Raw genomic sequence first — 25,172 nt, forward strand, 5'->3', positions numbered from 1 at the left:
AAACAAGACTGCATGGGGAGGGCGGTGACACAATTAGTGATCTAGAAGGCAATGCAGGAGGTGGTATGAGATATGCATACACAAACGTCAATCTCAAGCAATTAAAAGTTAAAAAAGGTAAAACAACAGACAGGAAGAGTACAGAAAACTAACATGGTTTATTGACAAAAGCCATTTATGACATCAGCAATGTGAGATCATTGTACCTATACTATAAGGCAAATGTCAAAAAAAAAAAAAATCACCCATACAACCCTGAAAAGATCTGAACTCAGAGCCCTATTCACCAACATTCCTCATTTACAAGCTGAGCCATGGAAGCAGTCACACTAAAAGATGTCAGACACGCATAACAGGTAATTCGTACACATTTGCAGAATGTATCGTAAAAGACAGAAAAAGCATTCAACCATGAGGAGAATTTGAACCCAAAAGCATTTTCACTGACATTCAAACAAGCAATTCATCTACAAGTTGATCCAGGGAAGCAGTCAACCTGAAGTTGTCAATGATGCTCATAGCAGGTGATTGTTATATATCTGCAGACTGGAAGCAGACAAGTCACAAAAAGCATTGAACCCTTAAAATATCTTTCACTGCACTCCACAAAGCACTTCACTTACAAGATGAGCTATGAAAGCAGAAACACAGGGCGTCAGTGAAGCACATAGTGACTGTTATACAATTGCAGAATGGTAGCATAAAAGATAGAAAAAAAGCATTCATCTCTGAGGGGTATGGAGCTCGACTTCTTCTGCACTTTTGAAATAACTTCATTTATAAGCTGAGCCATGGAAGCAGTCACACAAAAATGTTTTACCCTATTTTGTATTTGCACACTGCCTAACATTGGTCAGCTCACCTGCATAACTGAATGGCTAGCCATGGCCAATTTACAAAGTAAATGACAGTGAATGGCATTAATTGTTGCTATACAACAAGAAGTGTCACTCGTCATTGGCTGTACATGGTCATCAATGGTGCGGTTTGTAACTCATCACAAAAAGATAAGTGATTTTGAATCTCTACATTGGTGAGTGTGGTATGTTTAATCTATTTTTTGACCAGATTAAAGGTTGGAAATGTCAATACAGTAAAGAGATGAAAAAGGGAAGCAAGCAGTGGGTAGAAGGGAAGGTGAGCAAATAAAGAATGAGGGGGATGAAGTAGGGATATACTTTGTGTGGGACACGTGCCCATTTTGTATTTATGAAGAGAAAAGTAAGTTGTGGAAGGAAGTAAGAAGCTTAGATTAGGTTGCAAGGGAATACGGACATGAACTTTTGAACAGCAAGAGGATTATCAGCAACCAACAAACTTAAAGGAAACCACACAGTCAGATGGATATTTTTAGCGCTTTCTTTCACTTTTTATTCCAAACGTGAACTTCTTCAGAAAAAACGGGAGATCTCCCGTTTTTTCTGAAGAAGTTCACGTTTGGAATAAAAAGTGAAAGAAAGCGCTAAAAATATCCATCTGACTGTGTGGTTTCCTTTAAGTTTGTTGGTTGCTGATAATCCTCTTGCTGTTCAAAAGTTAATTTGGTTTAGTCCGACGCTGCTTGTGAATACGGACATGACTGACTGGGTATGTGGCAACACAATGAGAGAGGGGGGAACACAGTGAAAGGATACATCAGGCAAAAAGACAATGCTAAGGTGAGTGCTGAACAACCAACAGGCATGGGCAACTGAAACAAAAAGGATCAGAACACCAGGTTTGAGGGTAGGATGGGGTGTTCGCAGTTGCAGTCTCTACCAGCTGAGACCCAGTGGGAGATTACCAGCCATTATGGGTACTAGCACCAATAGGCCCTTTCTCAGAAGGTGGAACCAGTGCTGGACAGGGATGCTACTCAAGTCACCAGAGAAGTTTTTCCACTTGGCCAGGTCAGGCATCTAACCTCCTGTCTATAATACCCACTCCCCCCAATTTCTACCATCGGCCAATGGGTGACAAAGGCACCATCTCCACTTGCACTGCTACCAGCAAAGTACAACTGTACCATAATCTGGTGCAGGGATACCTAAAGTGGATGGTGCAAGTAGGGCAGGAAGTGTAGAAGTAACAGTGGCAGGCTTGGACCCAGACGTGCCTCGTGCTTCTGGTGATGGTAGTGGCACTGCCGCTGCCACCTAGGGGAGCCAAAAGGCCTTGTCAGAGGAATGGGTGTAGGTCATTGTGCTGCTGCAAATAGTTAAAGAAATAGAGAAAAACAAAATATGTGTACATAATACAATGGATGGTAACAAATTTGGGGGAGGGAATACAAATACAATGAAAACCTTAAGTTTTTACTATAATGAGAAAGATAGTTAAAAAATACACTCATTTGACCAAAAACACACACAAATTTAACAAGACTGTCAAGTACATGGAACTGAGAAGAGGACCTGTATAAATAACCATAACCATGTGCAGTCTGACAGATACAGAATTAATGTGATGAGCTAGACAGACCAATGGGTCTGTAGTCTGAGATGCACTAATAATGTTTTAGAAAAATGTACATACACAAAGAAAACATGCAGATCAGATATGTATTTCACTCACAGATATACAAAGGAAGCAACCTTCTCTTTTACACTGAAATATGTCCACTCACCTAATAATCTTACATATTTGTCACATGTAATGCTGCAAGTCATAATAATGAGAGAGAAAAATAAACTTTAAATATTCTTCATAACAGAACTATGGGGGTTGGGGATAAACCCACAGTCATCCTCACAATGCAGGCCAGTCTAACATCCTGACCCACTTGTCCACATATACAACAGGATGCATGTACAAACACATCAATAACATTAAATAGTTATACTGCTACCTTTGAGATATGGCAGTAATGACAATAGTGGCATTGGTGTGTGACAGTTACTTATTTTTGAAATGAATCTCTACTACTGTTAACATTAAAAGCAACACATTCTGAAGCAGGTATACTCACCGTGGCACTCACTTAGGCATGACAATATTTTCCTGTGCAGCTGCCTATTCATGCGGATCTCTTTACGGCTATACACATAAAAAAAGCAGTGTTTAATATATCTGCATGGTATCCAGTGTCAGTTGACATGTGTAGCTATCATAAAAGGCCAATTCAAAGTACATAGGTAGCGCATTCATCCTCCCATCAGTCAAGGAGGTCAGGACTGTGGTGCCTCATGCCACTGCTCCTTTGTATGTCGAATTCCAGTTGCACAGCCTGGGCTAAACTATTTCAGGCTTGAGTCTTGTACTGAAGCCTTTTACAGCCCTCCTGTACATGTCTTCAGATGCAATCGTTACGAAGGTGGTAAAGAAATATCTTTGACTCCTCCTCACACCACTTTTACTTCTCCAGCCATGATGTCTCACCTTGAAGAATCTCAGGGAAAATTACAGGGAATTGGCACCCAAAGCAGATCTCGTGTCCCATCTGTCACTGATGGACACCTCATTTCCATGACTCATAGTAAAATCAGAAAATACAGGTACATTACTATGGGTCATGATGACATTTAAGGTTTGAAACGTGGCCATCTCAATCCCTGTGCATGATAGGAAGTAATCAGAGACTACAGTGACTCTACATGCAAATGGTTAAATACGGAATTGTAGTCCACTCCCCTCCTTGAACATATGGCCTGAAACTCATGAATGCAGTGCTGCTGAAAGGGATACAGATGTATGCACGGTAATGAAGTGAAGTCTGCACAATGTTTAGCAGCTTTTTTCATTGCACAAACTGAGTGATTTTGAAATAACGAGTTAAAACCTAATTAACAAACAGTGAGCCCAGGCCAGGTGAATCTGCAAAGTATGTTGAGAAGCACAGAGCTTCATCATGCTATGGAAGAAAACACTGGAGCTGAGTATGAATGTTGCATAAAGCATTACTGGAAACAAAACTTTCTTCCTGCAAAGTGTATCTGGTTGTATAAGGTAAGTGTTACTTCTTACTCCATTCATTTGTACTACAGATGCTTCTACTACTATTTATCCTGTTGACTACACTGACACATTAACACCCCTTACTTTCAAATGTGTTGGCCAAGGTGCACTGAAAAGAGGAATGAAAGGGTTCAGCAATCACTGGGTGGCAAGATTTTTGCTCTGTATGGAAGAGACACCCTCCAACCTCATAATTAGAGCACTGCTCATAAGAATTTTAGTACTGTATGCATTGCACATGTCATTAGCCAAAATATTCGTAACAGTAATAGTAAAAAGTTGTATGTCCTCAGTCATTCGCATTTCTGTGACTGTTTTGTGTGGGACAAGTGCTCATTACACCTAGATGTGCTGATACAGACATGCAACTGTCAGGCATAAAAACAGCATGCTTGAAGGCCAAGGAGGATAGCAGTGGTATTTGAATTTGTAAGAGCCATGCAGGAACAAAGTTGTTAATTCTGCTGTTTTACATACTAACAGAGCAATGCCTAAAAAAAAACAGGGCAAGCAAAAAAAAAAAAAAAAAAAAAAAAAAAAGAGCAAAGCATCTGCTAGAACCATTAACATTCACATGCAAGGCAAAATTCTCTGATGCTGACAATGAAGTGGGTACTCCAGGCCCTCTGTCTCCATAAGCAATGTCTCTTCAATGTATATGCAGCCTATTAGTCCTACCATGACTATGTCTGGGCTGAGATGGTCACCAATGTTAATGCAGCTGTTGGGCAGGATTACAGCTACAAAATGGTGCCTTGCAGGGTCATAGATTTGATCCACGATGCTACCTAAAGAAAAGTCATGACATGGGAATGTATGGCAACGAGCTGGGGGCCATCAAGTAGATCACCTCTATGGAAATGGAGGTGTTCCTAGCCTCTCTCAAAGGAAGTAGCACTTCTACAGAGTCCCACACTGTGGTGCTGAGCACCGGGACAGAGCAGGACAGGCCCCAGAGAGTATCCACTGCAGATGCTCCAGGTTCACTGCATCAATACCTGCAAGTCCGCTGTACCCCTTAGGCACTACAAAACTTAATTAAATCAGTGCGTCTTACAGTGCACCGTACATCGGGGATATGACAGCCATAACCATCTGCAGAAGGGGTGGTCATATGGATATTAGCTTTTGTAACATTTTCAGTTGTAAAACTCTCTGTTGCATGTAAAGCTGTGGTACTGCGTTATACTTGCACTGAATATTTTGTGCTTTGGTATATTCACAGGTGATTATTTACTGGTTAATAGCACTGTGGAACTGGTCTTGCCTGATGTTGAGAAGATCTGCAGCTTCTGATGATGTTGGTATGGATGAGCTGGCACTGTCAAGAAGTACAGAATGTATGCTGTACACAAGGAATGTAGCTACTACAACCTCAACACAGACCATAGACACAAACTCTATACCTGTGGATACGCAGGTTATCCAGATATTACAGAGAAGATAGGTTGATGGGGAACAGTAAATCAAGAAACTATGTTCTCAGTAGACAGATGTATGAATCTGTCCCTACCACACATGGGCAAAAAGGTTCCCAGAGGGGGTGGGGTGGTAATGGTACTCGATGGAGACAGGATTAGCACTCTTCCGGCCAAAGGTTGTTGTGTTAGTAGCCACAACCTAAAGAGTGCACAGGGACATTGTGGGTGCAAACACAAGTACCACCACAGCCACAGCTGAGATAGTTAAGAGTAATCCAGGTTGTGCATGATGACCTACTAGAGTGAATGTTGAATATGTGCGAATCCTTAGACTCTGCAGATGGTCACACACCAGAATGTGCAACTTCTAAGGCTCACCTGTCATGGGTGAGGGGATGTCCACAGAACACATCATCTGCTACAGCCACAGATGTTAGTCAACATGGCCATGGACATTCAAGGCCCTGCTCCTGCAGTGCTAGCACTTCCACAGCAACCCTCTCAACATTAAAGCACCCCACACCAGTACTGACATTTTGCATAAAAGCACTTTTTACTTTTATTGACCTCAGCCTTCTCACACATCTCCATGTGAAAGAGATGCACTCATGTACTCCCTTCTCCATGGTTACTTGTATTGTTTGCATTTGATGTACAGTGCAGCCAGCCTATGCATGGATAAGCACAGCAAGGTATTGATTTTACATGCTTCATTTTATTGTAGTGTATCTGCTTTACTCCTGTATATTGTGCTATGTGCAAGTCGCTGCTTCTTTGCTAGTGTCACGGCATACTGTACCCGCCTCCATTTGGCATGATCAGCCCCTGCTTCTGGCTCCTCATCCGACTCAGCTGTCTGTTGTGCTGGGAACTCCTAGCCCTGCAAGTGCCCACCTTGCACTAACTGCTTCCCAAGTATAATACAGTGCAACACTACACACACACACACACACACACAAACACACACACACACACACACACACACACGCACACTTCTTTCCCACATGGTAGGGTCATACTGCATGGCAGCACTAGAGGAATCCATATGGCAAAAAATGCTCATCAATGTTTCTTGCTTGCAATTATACATGGTTACATCCATAGTCTCTTCTGGATTTCTTATGGGTGTCATGAGCCAGGGTTCAAAGGCACATCCTGTGGGAAGTCACTCCTCACAAACCACTGGTATAGGTCAGAGGTGTGCCACGTCATAACGCATAACTGCCTGGGAAGCCTGCACAGACACTGTAGATGATACTCTGTGCATTACAAACCAGCAGTTGATAGAGTGATACCCTTTGTAATTTACTTTTCTTCACAGTTCACCACGTGGGGCCTTTATTTCAATGTGGGTATAGTCTATGGCCTCCAGTACCTCAGGGAATTGTGCCATATGTCACAGAAATCCCATATAGTGTTGGCTTCCTCCTCTGGGGTACGCAGGAACCACATATGCTTCTCCATATATGTTGGAGCATGGCATCGAGAAACTGATGGAAGCATTCTCAAGGTAGATGCCCGAGATAACCCCACTGTGTCTCCAAGTAGGTTGCTGAAAGGTCCCTGTAGCTAATACACATAAGGGCACACATATAGTAGTATCCACTGGGATGGATACTCCATGACTTCCATGGGGCTGTAGATTAGGTTGACATACACCCACAATGATGTCACTATCAACACAGAGTTGTGGAGTCCATAAAATGTTAAGCATGTACAGATGACCCTGTGCCTCTAGGAGTGGGAATGGAGTGACGCCATGCACCATTGTGCATGGCAACAGTAATAAGAGCCTTCTGCAGGTACACATTTATTAAAGTTGCAGCAGCCCCAGCATTACTTCATGACTTACTCAATCTGAACATAAATGCTCAGAGTTCAAATATAAAGCAGGTTTAGCTATACTGCACTGCATTTATACATTTCTGAATTGCTCCATCATTTTGTTTTGCCTCATCATGCAGAGCTTGTCATTATACAATCATTTATTTGGTTTGGATAGCCCTACTACTACAGGGGTGCTGGATATTAGGGTTAACAAATCTCAGAAGAAAAAAAAAAAACAAATATGTCACTTAGTTGCAATAGCTATTAAAATAATACTTTCTAGTTGGAAGCAAAACAGTAAGTTTAACACTAAACGTATTTAGTATGGAACTTTACTTAATATACTGGTCAAGGGACAGTTAGCCTTCTGGCAGCAAAAGATGACAGTATGCTAGCTTCCTGCGCAGAGTGCTATGAGAAAACCTAGCTCTGAGGCTGTGTGAAGAGTCATCCATAAACAGCACTCTGCATCAGAATCAAGACAGGACAGCTTTTCCAAGGTCTGACCACAAGGGAGGTTTCAAAGTGGGAAATGTGGGAAGGGATCTAAAGTCTAATACTGCTAAAGGTTAGATTCTCTTTAATCTTGGACTTTTTATCCACAGGTAGAGTGGTTAAGTGTTGATGCTACTAAGCTCTGCTTGAATCGATCAACAGTTTGGTGTGTAGAAGATGCCCTGAAGCTTTAGAATCTGTTATATCCTACGCAGGATAGAACCCATACAGCTTAGGCTACTGCAGCAGTGATCAATATGAAGATTATTATATGATACTCTCTTCATTCTACTTTCAACCTTCTAGAGATGAGACATATAATGAGATCAAGGACATGGCATACATGACATGAAGGGATACTTTAGAGGTACACAGTTACGGCTCATATACATAACAAGCAAAGTGGAAAATGATGATGATGATGAAGCAAGGAAGAAGTTCAGGAAATAGTGTGTGTGTGTGGGATTATGGATGCAGATCCTTAAGGAGAACAACCACACAGAATATTACATTCATAGAGTAGCAGAAAGTATTCTAAAAACTAAGCCAATGCGAGAATGGGGAAAGGGGATGCTTGCTAATAGGGATGAATGCAAGTAGGGTACAGAAAATAGGCAAGGGGGGGTGGAATTTACTGGAGAAATCTGGCAAAGGAACCAAGATATTGTGAGCAATAACTTAAACAGGAAAGGTAATAGAGTGGGATGAGGCCGAGAAGAGATTTGGATTGCAGGCTACAGACTGCTTTCCCTATCAGGGCTTGATCTCAGAGTACAAACAAAGAGAGATGGGGGAAAGTGAAAGACCTACTCTAGTAGAATTTCTAGTTGGATCTAGAAGAGATACAGCTGTTAAAATGGATAATTAGTTTGAAATATAAAATACTGCATGATTACTATAAAAATTAATTACAAGAGGTTAGAAGAGATTGGGAAGACAGACTGTAAAACCAATTTACAAGAAAACAATGGAAGACACACATATGGCTCCCAAGTAAGCAACAAAGTCCTGAAGGTTGTATACATTTGCTTGGAAGTGTTTGCATAGGTATTTTTATATCTCAAGCAGACTTCAAAGAAAATTTTCTTAGGTGGATAGCAAATGTTGGAGGTGTGATGGAGAATAAAGAAGTAGCTGAGAACATGTTTTGGGACTGTAACCAGTTAGCAGATTTAAAAAAAATCCTTAAGGAGTACTCCATCAAAAATACTATGTGAGCAAATGTCTGTAAGTAAGGAAATAATTCTTAGTAGCTAGGATACAGGATCTGAGATGCCTAGACATAATAGGGCCTTACCAGGTTTAATTCTGTTGGCTGCCAAAAAAAAAACCAATTACTAGAAAATGGAAACCAAAGTCTACACCAACTGTATTTGAGGTATAAAATATTATAAAATAAGATAAAAGAATTGAAAGAAGGAACTATCGAAAAGGGAAGGAGCAAATTATATAGAAGTAAATGGAAATTGTGGGAACAAGTAGTTAAAAGGAAGGAAGGAATTCAGCATTTTTTGTAATATTGGATGGAAGATAGTTGCAAAGATTTTATATGTGATATATATTTTTTTACATGGAAAAATGTTAATACATTTTCTTTACCTTTCTGTTACTCTGTTTGTCTATGTTTTAAGGATAACTTAATAAAGGTGTTTAAAAATGGCATGGCATATACATAGTCACACAAACCTTGTCACCATTCTATACCGGTACAGTAAGTACTTGAGTGCACTAAGGCAATCCATATACACCTCCTTGAGCTCGGCACACCCAAGTCCTGATCAACTCAGCTTATCTTATGACAACCATGGCTTTCTTGTAAATGGAAGTCATAGGCAGTAGAAAGGAAAAGTCCTACTTTCATGTCAAAGTTCAAGTTACTCTACTTCCTTTTCCAAAAGGATAAGATGGGTAAGGAGCAGAAGACAAAAAATTCTAAAGCAAAAACATGATGCATTACCAGGTGGCTCAGTGGTGAATCAGTCAGGGCTGCTGCCACACAGGGCTTGATTCTCCTGTTCAGTTCTTGGCTGAGTGCCTCTATGCAAAGTCTGCATACCGTGTGTGTGTGTGTGTGTGTGTGTGTGTGTGTGTGTGTATTTGCGTGTATTTGCTACATGCTCCAGTTTCCTCCAATATCTCAATGACATGACACACATGAAACCATCAGTCTCACAAACTGCTGGTGTGTATGTAAGCACATATCATTCAGAAATAAACTGGGATCTTATCCAGAACTTATTCTCTTCTTTAGCCTACATAGTGTCAGGATAGGCTTTGGGTCTTTAGGACCCTAAACAGGCTAAAGCAGGAATTAGAAAATTAGTTAAACATTACCATGAAACAACAGAAATGTTGCATTGATAAAACATATAAAAAATGCACAGATGATGACAGACTGCTAAAGCTGTGAGCATTACCTGAATGGAAGCTGCATTGCTGTTTAAACTTCTTGAAAATACTTTGGCATTTAAGAATTTCATAAAGTTTGTGCACTCACCATTTCTTCCTGTGCTTGTACCATTTGTGTTAGCCATATCCATCTTGTTTTCATCTATAAAAATAACCTCCTCCTCTTCCTCATCGTCACTTGGAAAATCTTCAATGCCCCAAGCATTTTCAATGCCTTCGCCAATCTGTACTGTCCCTGGAGCCCATACAACTGGTTTTGAATTACTAAAGCGATTAAGGAAAACTGACAACTGCAAAATCACTTTTAACATTTTTCTACAAAAGGAATTCTAGCACACAAAACAACCACTGTACAGATCAGCTGACCGTGATTAACAGAGAGACAGTTTATATGGGTGGACTCCCTGTTAGGCTCCATGTCCTCACCAGAGGTTGCACATAGACTGGAATCCCCACCTCTCTCACAGGGATAAGACAGCTGGCTATTAGCCACTTCATTTTCTCTCTCCATTCAGCCCTACCACACATCTTGAATCTATTTTCATATTTGGCTTGGTGGAGGCACAGATAGATACCCTGCTTCTTGTGCCACAAGGAAAAAAAAAATCTTCAGTTAAAAACTTATCACAAAAAAGGCTCCCTCGGTGGTTGCATGATTAAAATGGAAGTTGAAATTAAAACCCTAAAATTTGTGGTTTAAGATCAATCAAAGCTGCAGAATTCTATAAAAGAGATGACTAGTAAAACTACATGGGGACAAATATTAATTACATACTTTTTTAGAAAGCAATCTTACTGCCTCCAATATATGGATTTCCAAATTCAAAAATTAATGGAAAGACACTAGATAAAGCATTCGACAGCAATGTTACTGACAGTAAAGGAAGTATTGTCAATTCATTAGAATCCATAAAGTCAACAATCAAATCACACTGAAAAAACAAAATCAAAACTGCATCCACACACATTGTCAAGCTGCAAAATGCAGTAAACCTGTCACAAACATGCTTAACCAAAACAAACTAGCCAGCTCTTGTTCTGGAAATAGCATCCAGTTTGTAATGCTTAGCAAATGTATGGGTCACAGGTCCAAGTGGCAGCCTCAAGTATGGAATTGGTATTCAATCAGTTTGAAAAAAAGGATCAGAGGAAGCCATGGCCCTGGTAGAATGAGCCTTTACAAAGGCAGAAAGGCTATTCCCATGAAAGGAGTAACAAAAAGAAATGGCCTTAGAGATCATGAAAAAAATGGATCGTTTAGAAACGGCCAAACCTAGAGATCTGGGATGAAAGGAAATAAAAAGCTGCTCAGACTCGCAAATGGCCTTGGTCTTAAATAAATAATATCTGAGCTGTTTATGCAAATCTAAGGTGTGAAGAACCTTCTCACTAGCAGACTGTGGAGAAGGTAAAAGGAGGGCAAATTAATAGACTGATTAAGAGACAATTTATTAACCACCCTGGGCATAAAAGCAGGATTGGTAGAGAGAGAGACCCTTGTCCCTATGAAAAACTAAAAAAAAGGAGGAACAGCCATAAGAGCCTGGAGTTGAAACTCTTTTCACTGAAGTAAGAGCCAAAAGAACAGTCTTCTATGTACAATGTTGTAAGGAAGCTGAAGCTGCAGTCTCAAAAGGAGACTCAGTCAATTTTTCAAGAACAAAATTAAAGGTCCCACGAAGGAGGAATAGATTTCCTGGGAGGTCTGATATGAAATCACCAAACAAAAATTCTCTTCTATTTAGACATATAGGATTTCCTGGTCTCCTGCAGAAAGTACAGTTTTGTACCTACCATAAATGTAGATGTTCGAGTGCTCATACAGCTGCAGTCATTACAGATGGGTTACCCTGCCGTCAGGCGGGTCCTCGGTCGGCCGAATTCCAAAGTCTAGGTCCGGCGTCGGTTGTCGTAGCTTCTTCCCTGACGTCAGTGCGGCAGGGGTATAAAAGAGGCAGCCGACGCCATTTTCTTCAGTTTTTCTTGCCCCAGATGTCAGGTGCCCCCAGAAGGAAGGCAAACATAATGTTATGCAAACATGCAATATAGATAAATCAAAAAACAGTAGTTGCAAGCAAATACACCATAAAAGAATACCCCAAATAGGTTGCATGATAGAGGTGATTGTCATAAGGCCTGTCCTAAGAGGGGACGGAGGGGGGGGGGTAACCTGGACTGCAGCTGTATGAGCACTCGAACATCTACATTTATGGTAGGTACAAAACTGTACTATGTTCATTGTGCATACAGCTGCAGACATTACAGATGGGTAGAATCCCAAAGCTAAGTAAGGGTGGTAGGCACTAAGTGGAACTAGGAGGAGCGAGGATGCCCTGCAGGACTGCTGTGGCAAAGCCCGCTCTAGATTTTGAGTATAGTGGAAGGTGGTAGTGCTTGGAGAAAGTGTGTACTGAGCTCCAAGTAGCTGCTTCCAAAATGTCCTTGGTAGGGACCCCCCTGAGGAAAGCTGCAGAGGTAGCTGTGGCCCTGGTGGAGTGGGATCTGATGTATGCAGGCACAGATTTTCCATGAAAAGAATAACAAAAGCGTATGCAGTGGGCTATCCATTTTGAAATTGCCTGTTTGGAAATAGCCTTCCCTTGAGCACCTGTAGCATAGGACACACAGAGTTGCTCAGATTTCCTGAACGGCTTTGTTCTGTCCAAGTAATAACGAAATTGTCTGTGAATGTCCAAGGAATGTAGTAGTCTCTCCCCTTTGTTCTGTGGATTTGGATAAAAGGTAGGTAAGTGGATAGTCTGATTCAAAGCTACACTGGATACTACCTTTGGCATGAAGGTAGGGTTGGTTCGTAAGGAAACTCTGTCCTGATGGAAAATGATGAATGGTTGCACAGCCATGAGGGCCTGCAGTTTCGAAACCCTGCATGCTGAGGTGATAGCCAGAAGGAAGGCTTTTTTCCATGACAAGTATTGTAGCTCTGCTGAAGAAGCCGGCTCAAAGGGAGGCAGGGTCAGCTTTTCCAATACGAAGTTGAGGTCCCAAGCTGGAACTGGTGGTTTCCTTGGGGTTTTATATTTTTTGCCCCTCTGAGGAACTGCCTTAATAGAGGATGTGAGAATAAAGGAGGGTCTGTGTTGTATTGTGCAGAAATGGCTGAAGCGTGGATCTTGATGGAGGAGAAGGAAAGGCCACTGTTTAACATCTCAGCTAGGTACTGTAAAATTTGAGGTATATTTATTACCCAAGGATTTTGGCCCTTTTGATTCCAGGAACAAAATCGTTTCCATTTGGCGGAGTAGGCTTTTCTAGTAGAAGGTCTTCTGGCCTCTAAGATGACATCCTGCACCTCCTTGGACAGGAGAGTCTGTTGGGAAATTAAGGTATTCTCCATGCAGCTAGATTTAGGGTTTTGAGCTGGCTGTGAAGGGTTTTGTAGTTGTGCTGGGACAACAGAAGAGGTACTAGAGGTAGGATCCATGGTGGGGAGTGTGTCAGGCTCTTTAGGAGCGGATACCAGTGTTGTCGTGGCCAGTCTGGAGCAATGAGAATCATTTGTGGTCTCTCTGCTCTAGCTTTTAACAGAACTTTGGTCAGTAGAGGAAGAGGCGGGAAGGCATAAACTGTCAATGTTGTCCAATTGAAAGAGTGCATCCACTTTCCAGGCCTGTGGATGATAGGTCCTTGAACAAAATTTTTTCAACTGGTAATTTCTGTGGGTAGCAAATAGATCTATGTCTGGCTGTCCCCATGCCTGAGTTATCTTTGAGAAAACTTGAGGATGCAACTTCCATTCGTGTGGATCTGTCATATTTCTGCTTAGTTTGTCTGCCAGTGTGTTTTCCTTTCCTGGCAGGAATTGTGTCTGTAGTTGAATTTGCAATTCCAGTGCTGTGTTCCATAGGGTCATGGCTTGCCTGCACAGGGGATATGAATGAGTTCCCCCTTGTTTGTTTATGTACCACATGACTGTGGTGTTGTCTGTCCTTATCAATAGCTGGCCTGGATGCAGTAGGTCTTTGAAGGTCATAAGAGCATTTTGCACGGCTAGCATCTCCTTTTGGTTGATATGTAGGTGCTTCTCTTTTTGGGACCATTTTCTCTGAATGCACTGATCTGCCATGTGTGCTCCCCAGGCGTAGTCTGAGGCGTCTGCTGTGATGATTTGAGTTGCTTGAGGTACACAGAAAGGGAGACCTGTGTTTCTTTGGCATGCTTGAGCCAACCACAAAAATTCCTTTTGAAGGCATGGAATGAGTGGTATAATTGTTTCCAAGCTGTGGCTGTGTTGAGACCATAAGTTTTTTTAGGTACCATTGTAGTTTCCTCATATGCAGCTTTGCACATGGGATTAGTAGGATGCAAGATGCCATGAATCCCAGAGCCTGCAGGACTTTCCTTGCAGTTAGTCTGGTGAAAGTTGCCATTTTGCTGAAGTATTGAGACAGTTGCCCTTGTTTGTCTGGCGTGAGGTAGGCCATCTGGGTGGCTGTATTTAAGCTGGCACCCAGGAAAGTTATCTGTTGAGAAGGTATTAGTCTTGATTTCTTTTTGTTCACTGTATATCCCAGGAAGTTTAACAGTTTTATTACAAACGCCAGATGCTGCAATAAAATGTCCTTGCTGCCCGCTTGGATCAGGCAGTCGTCCAGATATGGGTAGATTTGTATTCCTTGTAGTCTGCAAAAGGCAATTACTGATGCCAGGCATTTCGTAACACTCTGGGCACAGTAGACAAGCCAAAGGGCAATGCAGAGAATTGGTAATGGGTTGAACCTGCAAGAAATCTGAGGTATCTTCTGCAATCTTGTCTGATAGGGACATGCAGGTATGCCTCCTTGAGGTCCAATGTTACCAGCCAAGACTCCTTGCTCAGCATGGGAAGAAGCTGCTGTAATGTGAGCATCTTGAATTTTGGCACCTGTAGATATTGTGTTTAGGATGGATAGGTCTAAGATAGGTCTCCAATCTTTGTCTTTCCTTGGTACCAGGAATAGTCTGGAATAAAAACCTTGACCTTGTTCTTTTGCAGGTACCTCTTGAATCGCTTTCATATCCATGAGCGCGGAAATTTGTCTTTGTGCCTCTGCCCTTTGACTTTGTGGCAGGTTTGGCATGCTTCTCATTTTTGGAAGAGTGTGAAAGTGGAACCTGTAGCCTCTGTCTATAATGTCCAGAATCCATTTGTCTTTTGTAACAATATGCCAGTTTTTTGAAAATAATGCCAGTTTTCTGCCCAAAGGTGCTGCCATTAAAGCTTTGCTTGGCAGGCATAGGGGGAAGTCATTGTGTCTGTTTTCTAAATGACTGTGATCTATCTTCTCCACCTCTTGGGGTTGGTGCTTGCCACTGTCTTGCTCTGTAAGATCCTTGAGGTTGTCCTCTACCCCTTGGGCGTCTGTATCTGCCCCTTTGAGGTCTGTCCGTGGCTGGAAAGGACCAATTTTTTGAAGGCCAGTTTCTGCTGAAGCGTGGAGGCTGTACCTGCAGGAAATCTTTCACTGTTTGCATAGATTTTGCTTTTTCCTCCATTTTCTTTAGTACCTCCTCAGCTTTAACACCAAACAATACATCTTTTTGAAGTGGTGCATCTAATAACTTTGCTTTGACATGATCTGGTAAGGTTTGCTCTTTGAGCCAAGCATGCCTACGTATAACAGACCCCGTGACAGCAGCTCTACATGAGGCCTCTAAAGCATCAAAACCACACTGCAAGGTATGTTTACCCACTTGCTCTGCACCATGCAACAAATACTGCAACTCTTTCAAATCTGGTTGTTCTGTTTGTGTCATTTTGCTTTTCAACTGAGATAACAAAAACTGTTGGTACTTTAACATATGGAAGACAGTTTAATGCCCTCATGGTTAAAGTGGCAGATGTATACACCTTTTTTCCCCATCTTTCTAATGCTCTGGAATCTCTCTCTGAAGGTAAAGGTTTTTTAGCAGTAGAGGCCTTTATTCCCTTGGGACCCTGTGAAATAGTTTCTGGGTCAGCAGTATGGCTTTTATAAAAGAACTGGTGAGAATCAGGGACCCGGTAATACCGGTCTGGTTTAACAGGGGCTGGAGGTAAAGAATCTGGATTAAGGCTGGCTTCTGTGTACACATCATCCAAAATATCTGAAACAGGAGGGATAGCCAGGGGCATATGCTGGGGGAGCAGTAGAAATTCCCTGAGCCTTTTCTTGGAATCTGAGTAATCTTGGCCTTCCCAGTGAAAGTGTTCCCTCAATGTATGCAGGGTTCCCCCAAAAGAGTAATCCTCAGGGGGGGAGACCGAGGGAATAGACTCCTCAGCATCAGAGTCTTCGAAAGGGGAATAGGCACAATCCTGGTCCTCAGAATGTTCTGAGGTAATAGAAGCCTGGTCTGAGGAAGGGTAGTCTTCATCCAATCTGGGTCTTTTGTCAGAGGGGGGTTGAGAACCCCTGATGGGAGTCATCAAATCCTCAGCCATTTTTAGCATCTGCTTTTTAGGCATGGGGCTTTGAGAGGCGGTCTGAGGACCCTGTTTTTTTTAGTTTTCATGGCTGCTTTAGATTTAGTGAAGGATTTAATAGAGAAGGTGGAAGGCCTGAAGACGCCTTCAGAAATGGTAGGCCTGACTAAATTTTGAGTTTCCCCGCCAAGAGTGGCGTCGGTATCAGCAGTAGGAATGGAGACCGAGGAGCCTGCGACCTCGGGTACTGAAGTCACCGGTAAAATAGTTTCATCAGTATTCAGGGGCTGCATAGGCACCTCGCTGAGAACCGGAGAACCGGTAGTCGGCCTAAGTGTGGTCTCCGTACTCGGTGCGGACCTCGGATGACGGTCCTTATCTTTGCGTCTTTTGCTTAAAACTGGAGTCGGTGTATCCGACGACATAATTAAATTTTTTGCCAAAATAATGATGGGTGAACTCCGCCCGGCGCTTGATAGTGTGCTTGTTGAACCTAGCACAAAAATGGCAGGCCGAGACGTCGTGGTCTGGGCCTAAGCAAGGTATACAGAAAGAGTGGAAATCCTTATGCGGTATTTGCTTCCCACAAGAAATGCAATTATTAACTTTGTCTGACATCGGTCTGAGGCAAGAAAAGTTTCCCCACCGGGGTACTTAGCTTTAAAGACGACTTCGGCTGAAATAGTTTCGTAAATCTCAGGAGCTGGCCGACCGGCACTTGCGAACTGCTTCTGCTTCGGGCACCGCACGGCAAGAAAGACTGAAGAAAATGGCGTCGGCTGCCTCTTTTATACCCCTGCCGCACTGACGTCAGGGAAGAAGAGACAACAACCGACGCCGGACCTAGACTTTGGAATTCGGCCGACCGAGGACCCGCCTGACGGCAGGATAACCCATCTGTAATGACTGCAGCTGTATGCACAATGAACATCCCTAAGCATGTCTTCAGAAAAAAAGGTGCCTAAAAGAAATCAAAACCCTATCACCCACAATATCAGCTGAAGGGTGGACAAATGAGGATGGATGACAGACCCCTAAATTGTGTTAGTAGATCCACCTTGTGAGGTAACTTGTGCTGATTGCCCTTGGCTATGTGTAGAAGATGATGGAACCAATGCTGTCTGGGTCACAAGGGAGTTACTAACAAGATTTTGGGGGAAGACCCTTGGAATCAGATGAAGGGGAGGGGAAGAAATAGAGAAACACCCCAATTCAAAGAAAAGGACAGGGCATCCACCTTTCAGGCCACAGGATTTGGGACCCTGGTGCAAAAAAAAAGAGGAAGTTGTCTGTTTAAAGGGGAGGCAAAAATATCTCTTTCCAGGCGTATCCCACTGATGGACAATGTCCAGAAACATATCTCAGTGAAGCATCCATTCATAAGCCTGTGTTTTGGACGTGCTCAAAGAGTCTGCCTCTATATTCTGCTCTGAAGGAATGTATATAGCCCTAAGAGTCACTTGGAGGTTTTAATGGGTGAACGTTTTTGGATGGATCTAACCGTTACTGGAAGAACATTTCTGGCTACAGAGCAAGAGTATAGAAGTTGGCAGGTTTGGTTTTGTACCTGTAGAAGATGATTTTCTGATTTCAGAGACCGTTTGGATTGGTAGATGCTGAAAAATGAGGAGAGTGCTGGACATTCTGAAGGTTTGCAGAGTATTTTGTGTGCAGTTGTCAGTTACAAATAGGATAGATAGTGTGATGGCCATTTGAGACTATTTAATATTATGCAATGGTGGGTAGAGTATGAGGCATTAGCAGTGAACCTAGCAATTTTGTTGTGACAAGTTTCTAGATTTGACTTTAGGGTAGATAGTAAGTTTGTGAGTAATGGTGCACTGTAGCTTAGAAAGGGTAGTAAGTATGTGATAGCGAGGGTTTTTTTTACTAGTAGTACTAAGAAAGTGTTTATGCCAAAACAGGATGCCAAGTTATTGGCGAGTTTTTTTGATGTGTTGAATATGTAGGTCAAGTTTTAGGTGTTCATCTATTATCATACCTAGTAATTTAATGTGTGGCACTACCTCAATAGCTGCTTAGTAATTTAGTGTGTGGCACTACTTTAATAGCTATTCAGTAATTTAAATGTATGGCACTACTTCAACAGCTGCTCAGTAATTTAGTGTGTGACACTACTTCAATAGTGACTCAGCTCCGTCTGTAATCGCCTTGCAAATGGTACATTTTCTGTGTCCCTGTTGGAAAGGGGCTTTGGGGTGCTGACTTGTCTAAACATGGGCTAAACTCTTGGCTAGGCTTATAAGGGCATCCGGGCCAATAGCCTAGTAATTTCCTATGATATTGGACAGCTAGATCCCAAACCTGAAGAGCTAAACTGCAAAACAAGTAGGACTGTGCCTCCCCTTCTTGTTGATGTACTGTAGCACTGTTGTATTGTCCACAAAGATTTTGAGGCGCCCTGGAAGAAAAAGGGAATGAAAGTTGTGAAGGGTGAAAAGTAGACCTCTGATCTCCCTGGAGAATGAAAGTGGTCTGACCTCTGATGAGGGGGGCCAGAGACCCTAGACTTTGAAGGGAACAAAAGAAGCTCCCTACCCTATATCTGAGGTGTCTGAAGAAAGTTCCTTACAGGGGACTGGGGGCTGAAATGGAAGTCCTGGGTTGAGTTGACAACTGATGCACCCATCACTGGAGCTTGAACTTGAGGCATGGAAGAGGAGGTACTAGAAAATCTAGAGGATGACAGTGTTGAAAAGCCATACTGATTTGTGGAACCACTGACATTTTACCATGAGAAGCCAAGGTAGCATAGGAATGGTTGAAGCCATAAATCCTAGTGTCCTCAGAAGCTCCTGGCTGTAAGTGAAACCTGAGGAAGAAGAGAATGATAAAAGCTGACAAGAGATAGAGCCTTGGGAGGAGGCAGAGAAGCCAGCATAGGGATTGGACTGAAGCCAGCAAATGAGAAACACATGATCCCGAGAAGGAATCAGGACTGATTTTTTGGAAGTATATGGTAAATCTTAGGCTTTGCAAAAGACATAGTATAGTGGGGGTGCTGAAGCAAGGTCTCAGGGGAGGAAGCCTGAATGAGTAGATCGTCCATATAATGAAAGGGGTCTATATTAAAAGCTTGAAACAACAAAAGCTCGAGTCGATGTCTATGTACATGAACAACGAAACACGAAAACAGCGAAAATTGAAATGCCAAAAGTGTTTCCTGGTCAGCAGTGCAATGGTGGGGATAAGGAAATATATCCTTTTCCCTACTGCAGTACGGTCTCAGAGTTGGTATATTAAGGTAAGGGGGTATGGAGGGTGCAGGGAAGCGTGTTAATTTAATTCTTTAGCGTTATTTTTTACTTACCTGTGTGGCGCATTCTGATGACGGAACTCATTCGGCTTTTCAATTTTCACTGTTTTCGTGTTTCGCTGTTTATGTACATCCACCTTTATGTGTCGATGTACACAGACTCGAGCTTTTGTCGTTTTGGGCTTTTAATATAGACACAATGAAAGATATGAACCCTCCTCATCCTGCAAAAAGTAATCACATGAGTCAAGCATTTGATGAAAACCCTTAGGGCAGTAGAAAGGGCAAAGGAGAGAACTGAAAATGCAAGGAAGAAAGAGAAACACAACATTTCTTGAAAAGGGGATGAATTAACATGTGAAGATAAACAACCTTGAGATTAAGAGAAACGAAGAAAGGAAATAGGGTGTGAAGGGACAACATCCAAAAGGAAGGGATGTTCAGAAAGGTGCTGAGCTGAGAAAGGTCCAAAATAGGTCTCCAAGTGACTTCCTTCCTGGTAACCAGAAACATTCTGGAATAAAAAATCCATCCCTCCTGGGAAGGGGGGCACAGCTTCAATGGTAGCTTGAGCCAGAAGGGCCTGAAGTAGTTCTGGGAAGAAAGGAGGCTGTTCTTGAGGAGGTTAAGGAATGTCCAAGTAAAGGAGGAAAGGCTTTCCAACACCATAAAGTACCCCTGACAAAGTGTCTTGAGTGATTCTCAACCAACTGGGAAGGGGCAGGGAAAGATGAAGAGATGAGGGAACATGGTTCGGGAAAGGAGGTGATTCTCAACCAATTGGGAAGGGGCAGGGAAAGATGAAGAGATGAGGGAACATGGTTCGGGAAAGGAGGAAGCAGTCAGTCAGATAGAAGAACCTGGCTTGTCTTGAAAAAGATGTTTAGGAGAGGGGAGAGTGAGTAGACTTAGCAAAAGGAACCCTTCTAGAATTCTTCTTATTTTTGTGAGGAGAGTGAGGCTGCCTGTGAACAAAAGCAGATTTAGATAGATAATTCCTCTGGAACTTAGGAATAGGAGAAACAAGGATGTGCTTCAATTCCTGCAAGGCTTTACTCTTATCCTGTAGAGACTTAAGCTCAGCAGTTTGTACCCAGTTCTTGAGGGGAAAAGGTTCAGACCACCAGCTCCCTTACTTGGTTATCAAATAAAAATAAAGTTCAACAGTCTTCAAACACATTTACATCAATTTCTGATGTGCAGCATAACATTCTAGTTCACCTGAACAGAAGTTAAGCAGTTGCCGCTTTCTGAAGCAGATATAATAATGGGATCAGCCAAATAACAACTATCACCTCTCTTCGAACTCTGAACAGAATTTTCCAGTTTATAAAGAAGGCTTACATAATTTATCCTTCTGCAATATGAGTGCATGTTTATATATAATCTCATGCCATCTAATATGGTTGACTGTTTTTGAGAGTAGACATCTGGTAAGACGACACAATTACAGGTATGAGACATCACATAATTCCCCGGGTTGGGGAATATGCCTTTTCCCTGGTAATGTGTGATTTCAGAGTTAGCACATATAATTAGCAGACGGTGTGGGGGTGCAATAGGGTTGCCCTCTTGTGCAAAGGTATGTTTTTTTTTTGCATTGCTATGAGAAATTTCCTCAGAGTACACACATTGTCTGATGTTGACATTTGGCTCTCAATCTTATTTAGCAAACAGGTGCATTATCAAAATGTTGACCATTCAGAATGTAGAAAGAGGTAAATGGGTTAGTGTGTTTGTGCGAGTATTGGCAGGTTAGGGTTAAGTAAGGGGATAGCTTTTGTGTTTTGCGAGGGTTTGGATGAATGTCTGTGTCTGAGCCTGTCTTGTGTAGTGCTAGTATTATGGAAACAACTTTTCTAAAGTAAGGTGTGGGGTTATGGTTAGCACACTTTGGTGAAATTCAGAAAGCAGAGTCATGAAGTATAGCCATGCAAAAGCAAGTCAAATGGCTGAAAAAGCAGTCAAAAACAATAATGTTTGAAGAATGTATGTGGCAAAGATAAAGTAGTTATGGTACAGATGATCAAAGGAAAAAATTCCTGAAGCAGCCATATCCCATGTGGAGTGACCTTTGATCATAGCACTTTCTTACATGTAATTAGTTACAAGATGGCAAGGGTGATACAACTGGGCAAGCCCATTTAGAATGAAAATGCTTGGAACAAAGAAAATTAACAGCTGTTTGATCTTCCTAACCTTATGTACCAGTTTCCCATAAAATCTGAATTGGAAGTGTACGTCCACCTCTCTCTACTACTGTTTCTACTATGGTAAAAGTCACAGGGAGATGAATCAACTGGTTCACGGACAACTCAAAAGTTTCAGGAGGAAATAGGAGTTGATCACAAGGAACCCTCAATCTATATTCAAGACCAAGTAAGGCTTCCTAGAAGCAATGACATGCTGCTTAGAGATTCTGTAGTGATGGCAATCATCAGAAGCATTTCTCAAGAAACATGCTTCACCACCTTGAGCAAGCAGGCTTGAAAGGCTGATGGACATAATTATCAATCTTGAAGATAAGGGCTTGCAGAGGTTTCTTCAAAAGATGGATAAAGGTGAAGTACTCCTTTAAGAAAACAGAGCAGACAGTGCTTAGTCATAATCCTGTCCTCTTCACGATCATGCTGAACAGAAATAGCTGAAATATGCACTACCAACATGGAACAAGTGTAGCCTAACTCAAAAAGGTGCCTCAGATAGGTCAGCATCTTCTTCACATGAATAAAGTGTACACGTACATGGTAACACTACACCAAAAATGTGGGACCACTCTCACTAGGAAGCAAACTGATTTGGTCCTTCATCTTCCTGTCAAGTGTACAGCGGTAACCTCAATCACTTCTGACACACCCAAAGGGATGTACTGCACGATCAAATGATCCGCATCAGAATTCAGTCTTTGAGCTGGAACTGGTCATCACCTCCACCATATGGGACATCGGTGGCTTAGATCAGGAGAGTTTCCTGAACTACCAGCTAAGGATCTGAAATACCACCCTTCTCATGGGGGACATGATTTAATTCTGGCCTTTTTTACCTCAACTTTAAGATGAATTGTGGGATTAGGAAGATATAAAGGAAAGGGGAAGAACAGGTAACAAGCAATGAAGTGACATAATTTTGAACTTAGTCACCATCACAAACAAGTTTAGGAAAGAAAGATGAAGAACCTGTCTCCAAGCATTTTCTTTCTTTGGCACTAAAAACATCCTTGAATAAAAACCTTTCCCAATTTGGGAAGAAGGACTGCCAAAGAAGGAAGGTGGGGGCAAGGTCCCTTAAAACAGTCATTCTGACTTGTTAGCCTGTCCGTTTTGGGGGGATCCTAAATTCTTTTTGTAACCTCCTTGTCATTTCTTAAACATCTCATTACCCGCATTTTGTTTATACTTTTTTTTGCCAACATTGGTTTAGGGGGTTACAGAACTCCTTATAAACATTTGGAAAAAGACGGCAGAAAAATCTTGCAGATTCCCTACATCATTTTACCCTTTCATCACAGTTTTTGATAATCTCTGTAGCATACGAAATAAAAACTAAATCCATATCCAAAGTAGAATTTAAAAATCTCATTCTGCAGATCTGGAAAGTTCTGAGAATGCAGCCAGGCAAATCTCCTCAAAACAGCACCACTGGCCAACAGCCCTGGATGTTTTATCAACTAAATCCTACACATACTGTACATTGTACACAATGAGCTGCGACGAACAATGGAAACACAGCTCTGAATGGTCCAGATTTTTGCCTCATATTTTTGGTCTATTCCTCATAAAATTTGTGGTTTTCTGGAAAATCTTTAAGGTCTGAAGTCACTAAATAATGACAGATATTTTAGTTTTAGACTCAATATATTTCAGAAAATGCATACAAATGCAAAACCTGTTATTCTAGCAACTATTTAATTTTATAAGAGCAACATTTAAAATCTGTCCCTATTTTTTGGGCCTTCATCCCACAGTTACTTACAGAGATACGAATGGAAGAAACTAAATTATTTAAAGCATTTTTTCACGAGAAGAAACGGAGGCTAAACATTCCTCGTACTTTCACAATTAGTCAGAACAAACGTTAACACTTGAATTACCCAAATGTTTAACAGCAGTAGGATTACCTAAAGCTAAAACTGCTAGGTCAGGTTTGAAAAGAGTGGAAGAGTGCACAAACACAAAAAAAACAAAAAAAAAAAAAAAAAAAGGAACACGACACATTCTATATATGCCTTTTCAGGGACAGTAGGCTGACTAGAAACCTCAGTGTTCTCCCATTTAAACCACTGGCACATTCTGGAAACAGTTTCAGAGAAAAGAAACCTCCTATGGGAGAATCGAAAACTGAGCTTACCTCAGAGCCTGACTCTGAAAACTGAGGAGGAAACCCTGTATCTGGCCCTTCATCTTCCTGTCCAGATTCAGAATCTTAAATACTCAGGAAGTGAGATATCCCTTTTTCTTTTACCAGAAACCATCTTAAAATAAGGATCAATAGCCTGAATTAAACCCGGAGCCATACCCAGTAAACTACTCCCATCTAAGTAAATATGAGAAGGAATAGATATACGTTTAATTTTCTGTTTTTTTGACATGAAAAATGAGGCCAAAAAAGTGTTATTAATGGCAGCAGCAGCTTCCTGAGGGATGGGCACAATATTCTGACCAAACAGGGAAGTCTACCTGTTCCCTCTCCCAGGACCGACAAGAGTGGTTATCCCTTGCCCACTAAGGGGATCCACACAGAGGATGTGGCTAACACCCAGTCCACAGTGGCTGCAAGTGTAACATTAGCGAGATCTGGCATAAAAGATGAGTGGTCTGAGGAACAAGCTATGGGCACAGCAGAGTCACCCAACTGCAGCTGAGACACCCTGCTAGCCTGCTGTGGTGGGAAAGGGTATTTGTTTAGGTTTTTCTTTTTCTTTCTGTGGCTGGAAGAAGGACAGACTGTAGAACCAGCAGTTTTTGTTCCATGGTCAAAATGAAAATGGTACCCCTTTCCTGGGGAAAACAAGCAACAAAAAACAGTAAAAAGTCTTTTAAAAGTCACTTTTTCACATACAAGTACACTACATAAATTGTTCAATTCCTGCCTTCTCTTAAACCACATTTGTCCTCCAAAACATTTTTCTGCAAGTATTGCTCACACAATTTCCTTTTTTTCTATGCAGTTTACTCCTATCCTTTTCCAACGATCTTCTTCCTGTTTTTTTAATCTCTGTTACAATATTCACTACTTCAAGTACAGTTGGTTTAGATTCTAATTTCCATTTTCTAGTAATTGTTTATTTGGCAACCACCAGAATTAAACTTAACAAGGCCTTACTATGTCTAGGCAATTCAGATCCTGCATCCTAGCTTAAAAATAATTTCCTTAGTTACACTCATTTGCTCACCAAGTATTCCTGACA

At 41.8% G+C, this 25,172-nt stretch overlaps 1 protein-coding gene across 1 annotated transcript in view; it reads right to left on the minus strand.

Annotated features, from left to right (window-relative positions):
- EXOSC9 (exosome component 9) overlaps positions 1-25,172 on the minus strand; it is a 952,766-nt gene that overhangs the window by 151,931 nt on the left and 775,663 nt on the right. Inside the window, exon 10 of the mRNA XM_044061532.1 lies at positions 10,174-10,349. Coding sequence (XP_043917467.1) covers positions 10,174-10,349 — 176 coding nt within the window. The remainder of the gene's footprint in view (positions 1-10,173; positions 10,350-25,172) is intronic.

Source organism: Protopterus annectens, chromosome 2.part0 (assembly GCF_019279795.1).
Source record: "Protopterus annectens isolate FY-2018-M chromosome 2.part0, PAN1.0, whole genome shotgun sequence".
NCBI classification, from domain to species: domain Eukaryota; kingdom Metazoa; phylum Chordata; order Ceratodontiformes; family Protopteridae; genus Protopterus; species Protopterus annectens.